The sequence below is a fragment of the Schistocerca americana genome, chromosome 2, assembly GCF_021461395.2.
Source record: "Schistocerca americana isolate TAMUIC-IGC-003095 chromosome 2, iqSchAmer2.1, whole genome shotgun sequence".
Taxonomy (NCBI): domain Eukaryota; kingdom Metazoa; phylum Arthropoda; class Insecta; order Orthoptera; family Acrididae; genus Schistocerca; species Schistocerca americana.
This window is the reverse complement of record NC_060120.1, coordinates 748,709,751-748,717,504: the sequence shown is the minus strand read 5'-3', so window position 1 is coordinate 748,717,504 and position 7,754 is coordinate 748,709,751. Positions and strand designations below refer to the sequence as shown.

At 38.3% G+C, this 7,754-nt stretch overlaps 1 protein-coding gene across 1 annotated transcript; it reads left to right on the top strand.

Annotated features, from left to right (window-relative positions):
- The first annotated feature begins 2,067 nt into the window (after positions 1–2,067).
- On the top strand, positions 2,068–7,348 carry LOC124596062. The gene is made up of 2 exons (XM_047135038.1): positions 2,068–2,184; positions 5,444–7,348. Exon 2 carries the CDS (start codon positions 6,047–6,049, stop codon positions 6,830–6,832), a length of 786 nt encoding a protein of 261 aa, XP_046990994.1. The 5' UTR covers positions 2,068–2,184; positions 5,444–6,046; the 3' UTR covers positions 6,833–7,348.
- Positions 7,349–7,754: the final 406 nt, after the last annotated feature.

Genomic DNA, 7,754 nt, shown 5'->3' with positions numbered 1-7,754 from the left:
TCAACACATGTAGTGACAACCCATAAAGCATATGTAGCAGAGCTAAGCCTCTTACAGATATCTATAATATGTGAAGACCAGTTTATTTTCTTGTCAATGTGCACTCCAAGAAATTTTGTTGTTTCCATTCTTTCTATTGGCTGATTACCACATGTCACACTTATCTCTCTCTCTCCTTATCTGTTGTTGTACAGAACTGAATAAAGCTGGTCTTACTGGAATTTAATGAGAGACCATTCACCTTGAACCAATTAACCACATCTGAGAATATGTGATTAATGAGTTCCACAAGATTACTATCTGTTTTACTGCTCATAAAAAGTGTGATATCATCAGCAAATAATGTAAATTTACACAGCAGGCCTGTACATGATGATACATCATTTATAAAAATCAGGAATTATAGTGGCCCAAGTACTGAGCCCTGAGGCACTCCACATATAATGGAACTCCAATCAGAATGTGAGGAAATGTCACATACTCCCCCTGAGCTATTGAAGACAACTTTTTGTTTTCTGTCTTGGGGGTACGACTGTAGCCAATTGCCTGCAACACCACTTATTCCTACTAATTTTGCTTTTTGCAAGAGAATCTGGTGATCAACACAGTCAAAGGCTTTGGATAAATCACAGAAGACACCAAGTGCTAGCATTTTTTAGTAAGGATTTCTAGGACTTCATTTGCAAGTGCATAGACTGCGTCTTCTGTTGAATGGCCCTTTTGAAAGCCAAATTGGCTCTTGCTGAGAACTCCATTCTTCATGAGATGATCAGTTATTCTTACATGTATTAGCTTTTCTAGAATTTTGGAGAAAGCTGTCAGCAAAGAGATAGGTTGATAGCTTTATTGCCCTTTATGTACAGGGGTTCACAATGGCATACTTAAGTGTACTTGATTGATTGAACACGGTTCTGAAGGGAAGCATTGAAAATATGACAGAGAATGTCGCTTATCCACAGACAAGATTATTTCAATAAATTACTAGACATATTATCAACCCCTGCAGAGTTCTTATTATTTTAGAAACATGATAATTTTTTTGAATTTCTTCTACATTGACAGGGTTAAGGTGCATTTCTGAAATTGTGTTTGAATACACTGCTTGACAAAGACTTACAGCTTCATCAATATTGGACTTGTGGCCAATCTGTTGATTTACTGATAGGAAGTGTTAATTAAAAATCTCAGCCACACTTTTGGGGTTATCTACTAGGGTGCCTTCATATCTGGTTTTATTTACATCTTCTTTGCTTGTTGTATCTCTTCCTGTTTCTTTTTTTACAATGCTCCAAATTGTTTTTATTTTATTGTTAGAATTATCTGTTTACTTCTCATAATAAAAGGCTTTTGATTTCTGTATTAGTTTCTTTAAAATTTTACAGTGTTCCCGTTTTTCTACATCTTTACATAATCTTATTGAAGCATAAGTTTCCCTTTTGGTTTTACATGACTGTTTTATACCTTTTGTAATCACAGGCTTGCTTACAGAAATGGAAGCACTGTTTCTGACCCATTTCTTGGGAAATATTTCTTCAAAAAGAGCACAGAATTCATTTATAAAACAGTTAAATTTAGTATCAGCATTATCATGGCTATATACTAAAGACCAATCCATTTGCTGCAACCCATGGTTGAGAGTTCTTTTGCCTCTTCATTCATTACTCTTATGAATTTCCATTGAGGAAATTTTTTTTGAACAGATTGACATCATGAAGAGTGAGAATTTGCCCATCATGATCTCAAAGCCCACTTATAACCTGCCTGGCAGTATAATTCTGACGTCTACTTGCATCTAAAAAAATGTTGTCTATCATAGTTTGGGAATCGGATGTAATTCTTGTTGGGAAGTTTATTACTGAATCACATTATGTGGAGGGTCCTATGCCAGAGTGAACCAACTACAAATTTTGACTTTTAGGTTAGCTATTGACAATGGTGCAGAAAATTATAAAGATTCATATGGCAAAACGAACCACGACTCTTGAGGGACACTGAGCGATTTCTTTTACGTTGGCACTTCTGGAGTGTCTCAGATTTCTATTTATCTCTGGTGCCACTCAAGTAACAAGAAGGCAGACGAAGTTGCATACAGGAGTTCAGAAGAGTCAAATGACAGTAATGTTGACATTGAGTGTGGTTCCAGCGATGAATATGTGCCATCCTCACGTCAATCAAGTAGTGAACGTATGTTTTATACTTAAAACTGCATAAATTTGGCTAAGAATGATGTACAACGTAACTTCGTTGCATGTGCTTATTGAAGGCTACTGTCATATGCGAAAGTGAACTAACTACATGATGATGTGCTGAGCTACCATATAGGGTAGTGGTGGGCAGGAAATCGCGTATCTGTTAGAAATCGCAGTGACTGAGAAGTCACAGATATCACAGTAGCAACTTTACAGAATCTAACTGCGATTTCAGTCACAGTTAGCAGTCGCAAGTAGTATTTCACATCCAAAGACGTGAGCCATCTATTGGTCGAATTTAGCACTGCTTTCTGCGATTTCAGTGACAAGTCGCAACTAAGAGTCGCAAGTAGCAACTAAAAAGCGCGGTTAACAGTGGCATCTGTTGGCCAAAGTTCGTACTACGTCCATCTCTGCGGTACGCTATGGAGTCTAACTGGGATTTCCGTGACAAGTCGCAACTAAGAGTCGCAAGTAGCAACTAAAAAGCGCGGTTAACAGTGGCATCTGTTGGCCAAAGTTCGTACTACGTCCATCTCTGCGGTACGCTATGGAGTCTAACTGCGATTTCCGTGACAAGTCGCAACTAAGAGTCGCAGGTAGCAACTAGAAAGCGCGGTTAACAGTGCCATCTGTGGGTCAAAGTTCGTACTACGCCCATCTCTGCAGTACGCTATGGAGTCTAACTGGGATTTCCGTGACAAGTCGCAACTAAGAGTCGCAAGTAGCAACTAAAAAGCGCGGTTAACAGTGGCATCTGTTGGCCAAAGTTCGTACTACGTCCATCTCTGCGGTACGCTATGGAGTCTAACTGCGATTTCCGTGACAAGTCGCAACTAAGAGTCGCAGGTAGCAACTAGAAAGCGCGGTTAACAGTGCCATCTGTGGGTCAAAGTTCGTACTACGCCCATCTCTGCAGTACGCTATGGAGTCTAACTGCGATTTCCGTGACAAGTTGCAACTAAGAGTCGCAAGTAGCAACTAAAAAGCGCAGTTAGCACTGCCATCTGTTGAGCAAAGTTCATACTACGCTATTCGCTACCGAGTCAAACTGCGATTTCTGTGACAAATCGCAACTAAGAGTCGCAAGTAGCAACTAAAAAGCGCAGTTAACATACTTTTCCTAGTGTCATCTGGTGACCGACGTACGTACTTCGTTATGAGAGCCTTGTGCCTCACGAGATCGTTGTGCTGTGTGTGCATATGAAGGGCTTATTTCAATAGTGGTACAAGTTCATTTTTGTTAATTTTGAGATATAGAGTCGTAAAGTTAAATGAGTGCTGAAAAGTCTGCAATTGAGATACCAGAAATATTCAAGCATATGGCTTCTTGGTAGAGATGAATCTTTATTTATGTTTGTTTGGATCACTAATTTCAGAAGCATTATAGACAGAAAAGTGTAGGTAATGGACTTGTACCACTATTGAAATAAGCCCTTCATATTATATGACGACATGCACATTCAGCATCAGTTATGGTTGGTCAAATACTGCTGTGACTCTGAATGTATTATATTAATAAGAAGCAACATTGCCTTTTTCTCCTGAAAATATCAAGCAACGTAACAAATGTGTTTGATTTTGCTTCCAATATGACAGTTTTGGTTAATACTCCACATGCCTACAGGACTTTGCAATGTTAACACAGCAGAACTCAGACATCTGTATGACTGTAGAGAAATGGAAACAGTCATATGAATGCCTCACTTTTGTTCCGACACAGTTCAAGACTCGGGAGAAAAGTTTTACACCTGGTGTTCTACATGGCAACTTCACACACAAGAACTTTTTGCCGACACTACTACCACCTACATAAGTAAGCTTTTCCTGTGGCACTTTCAAGTAATGCACTTAAGCTATTCCTGATTTAACTGGAAGATCTGTACTTCCCACTTTCATATCAACAGCCTCAAAATGCATATTGTAGACTACGGGATATGTTACAGGTCAGTGTCACACCAAGATTGTGGAGAAAGGGGGGGGGGGGGGGGGGGCGGCACCTCGGTATCCAACAAGTGTTTACCAATAAATAAGTGGCGGAAAATTACGGGTATAGGACGGCTTAACATGTGGAAAATGAGATTTTTATTATTCACTCAATGTATTTAACATTTATTATTCCTTTAAAATCGCACAACAACTTCAATAAAACACTTTAATCACACACTTATTTCATAATTATTTCACTTTTAAACTGCAAATCCTCTAAGAGCTGTCTTGAATCTTCACGAGTCTCTCTCAACAGCCTTGATGTGGATAGATATGTACAGCAACCAGTAATCAGTCAGAACTGCGTCTGCAAAAACACAAGGATTATTAAACAATTTTTGCTGTCACTTTACTAGCAATATAATTGACAGAGTAGATTGCTAATATTTGCTATATCACATTCGCAAGAACGATCTCAATGAAGTAATTAAGTCCATCAAAACGCTTAGAAACTAACCTCTCGTCTGACGAAAACGGTCTAAAGACTGGCAATTTCTTCAGATCTGTTGACAATGATATTTTGAATTATCACTTTACTGAGTGGCTGAAATGTAGTTCAGGTACCTATGAACATAACAATATGTTAGAATTCATTTTCTAAACACGAACTATTACGGTACTGTGCGGCTACTTACATATTAATTACACTATTAATATTTTCACTGTTGTTTCTTTAATACAAAATTAAAGCCAACGGAAGAATAAACATAAAACATACTTACCAATGACAGGTTTGTTGAGATCCAATTTTCTGTGTGGACAGATGTAACTTTTTCATACGGTGGTACGTCGCAGAAATCGCAGGAGTCACAGAAATCGCAGAAGTAGCAGAAGTCGCGGAAATCGCGGAAGTAGCAGAAATAGCAGTGGCGGAGGGATACGCGACTTAGGTTCCTTAACTGCGACTCTTAACTGCGACAAATCACAGTTAAGAATAACAGATACTGAAAAGTAGCATTCACAGAAATCACTGATATCGGAAAATCGCAGTTTAGCCCATCACTAATATAGGGAGTAAACTGTGAACTACGTAGTGGAATACTGTCGATAGGGGCATGTTCCTGATCGATTATTACAGTAGCTGAATATCGAGAATGCCGTCAACACTTTGGCAAATGAAATATAAGAAAACGCATCGTTTTGACTGCACATCTGTTGCCAACTTTTATTTAACTGTTTTACTTGCTAAACTGTATTCGTAATGATGTAAGTGGAGAAAATGTACGCTATAGTTTTACATTAAGAAACATTTTTATTTTTTGCAGAATCCAAAGAACCAATTAGGGTGAAACGCAAGAAAAGCAATCCAGGTAACTGTAAAAGGAATGTTCGGAAGACTCGCAAAAACAGCGGAAACACATTTACATCATCGACGGAACAAACGGTAATGGGAACAACGTTAAAGGGCTACCGCTGTACATGTCGTCGCAAATGTTATGAAAAAGTCTCACTGCAGGATCGACAGTTATATTTGATATGTATTACAGTGATGGACGGTATGGAACACAAACAGCTTTGATTGGACGGTCTGTAAAGTCCTTGATTTTGAAGGACAGAAGATCAAATGCTGAAGATCCCCTAAGAACATTTACTCGCCATTACTTTCAGGTGATGTGAAGGTTTGCAAAAATATGTTCCTAAACACACACTGTGTTAACAGTGCAAAGATTCACAGAGCTCTTCTGAAAGTGAAGTCTGGTCAGCTACAAGACACACGAGGAAAACATGAGCCGCATAATAAATTTCCTGAAGAAAGAATTCGTCGCATCAGAGATCATAGTAATTAATTTCCATGCTATAGGGGCCACTATTGACGGAAGGATAGTCTCGATAGGAAGTTTCTCTCCTGTCACCTCAATTTCAGCTTGATGTACAGGCTGTATAAAGAGCAACTGATAGCAGAAAATGCAGAGTCTGACATTGTGTCACAATCGTTGTATGAAAAAGTTTTCAAAACTAAGTTCAACCTCTCATTTAAATTGCCATACAAAGACACATGCAAGAAATGTGATATCTTTCAAACTAAAACCAACTCTCGAAAAGCACTAGAGAACACTTCTGACAATGTGAAAGCTCTTGAAGATGTAAACATGGAAAGAGAACTACATCATCGACAGGTTGACCTTGCAGGGGCAACACTACGAAAAGACAAAGAGAAAGCAATAAATGGTGAATGCACAGTCCTTGCGTTTGATCTGCAAAAGACAATTTCGCTCCCAAAAGTTCCCATTGGTGTTGTGTATTACAAACGTCAACTTTCTTGCTTCAATTTGGGTATCCATGATATGGGTACATCCAAAGGAACTATGCACCTTTGGCATGAGGGAATATCAGGTCGAGGACCAAATGAGATAGGATCGTGTCTTTTGAAACACCTAAATGCTAATCCCACCAAAGAAACTGTTGTGTTTTGGTCAGACTCTTGTGGTGGCCAAAATAGAAATTTAAAACTGGTAACAATACTAATGCATATCGTTCAAGATCCTGCTCAGCATGTCAAAGAAATCATTCAAAAATTTTTTATCCCAGGCCACAGTTATCTGCCCAATGACACTGATTTCAGTCATATTGAGAACAAGATGAGATGCAACCAAACCATTTATCATATTAATGAAATCCAGAGCATAATGAAAACCTGCAGAGTCAAAAAATAAAAGTTTGGTGTGGTGGAAATGAAATGTGATGATTTCTTCAGCTCTGAGAGCTTAACATCCGTTTTAAGAAACAGGAAAAAAGTTGATGGACTAACTGTAGCTTGGATGAAAAAAAGACGCATCAGAATAAGCAAAGGGAAGCCTAACGCAATGCAGTTCAAGCACATACACAATGATGATGTGGTGTATTATGAAGTTAGTTTCTCTAAACGAGCTGGAGGTCAGACACCCAATCTTCACCACATAGCAAGTATCCCAGAGGAAGACCACTTACGAGTGCAAAGAAGAAAGATCTTGAGTCAATGCTGTGCTTCATTCCTATCTACCATGATTTTTACAAGAACTTGCGAAGTGCTGCAGATATAGCTGGAAATTCCAGTGAAGATGGGTTATCAGAAGATGAATGAGATTCCAGAAATTCTGTATAAAATGTACCAGACACAGTTTCCTTATAGTATATGACGTTTTCTGTTCAAGAATGAAACAAGACTGCTATAAACATAACGTGTGACGCAACAAAAGTGCTTTAATAGTTACATCTGTGCTGAGACAATGTACATATTCAAACTTTATTTCACTTCCTTATAATCACCATCATTTTTCCAGACCTGTAATAGGTGCATTTTGATTGAAAAGCCAATAAACAAGATTCAGTTTATGTTAGCAATCTGTTGAAGGTCATTTACTGCCCTCAATATCTCATCAGATTTTTTTTTTTTTCTGTAGTTGAACTTTGGAGCTGAATATCTCGAAACATGTAATTTGTAGTTGGTTCACACTGGCATAGGACTCTCCATGTAAGGTCATCACAATCTCGTAGTCAATTTTATTCTTATTTTCTGTCATAAAGTTTATATTGAAATCACCTAAAACTACAATATCCTTTGCTTTTGAAAGTAACCCTGACAGAAGGAGTTACATT

Bases quoted from the DNA above. Each gene is read 5' to 3' on its own strand.
- LOC124596062 (XM_047135038.1), top strand. From the start codon at position 6,047: ATGTACAGGCTGTATAAAGAGCAACTGATAGCAGAAAATGCAGAGTCT.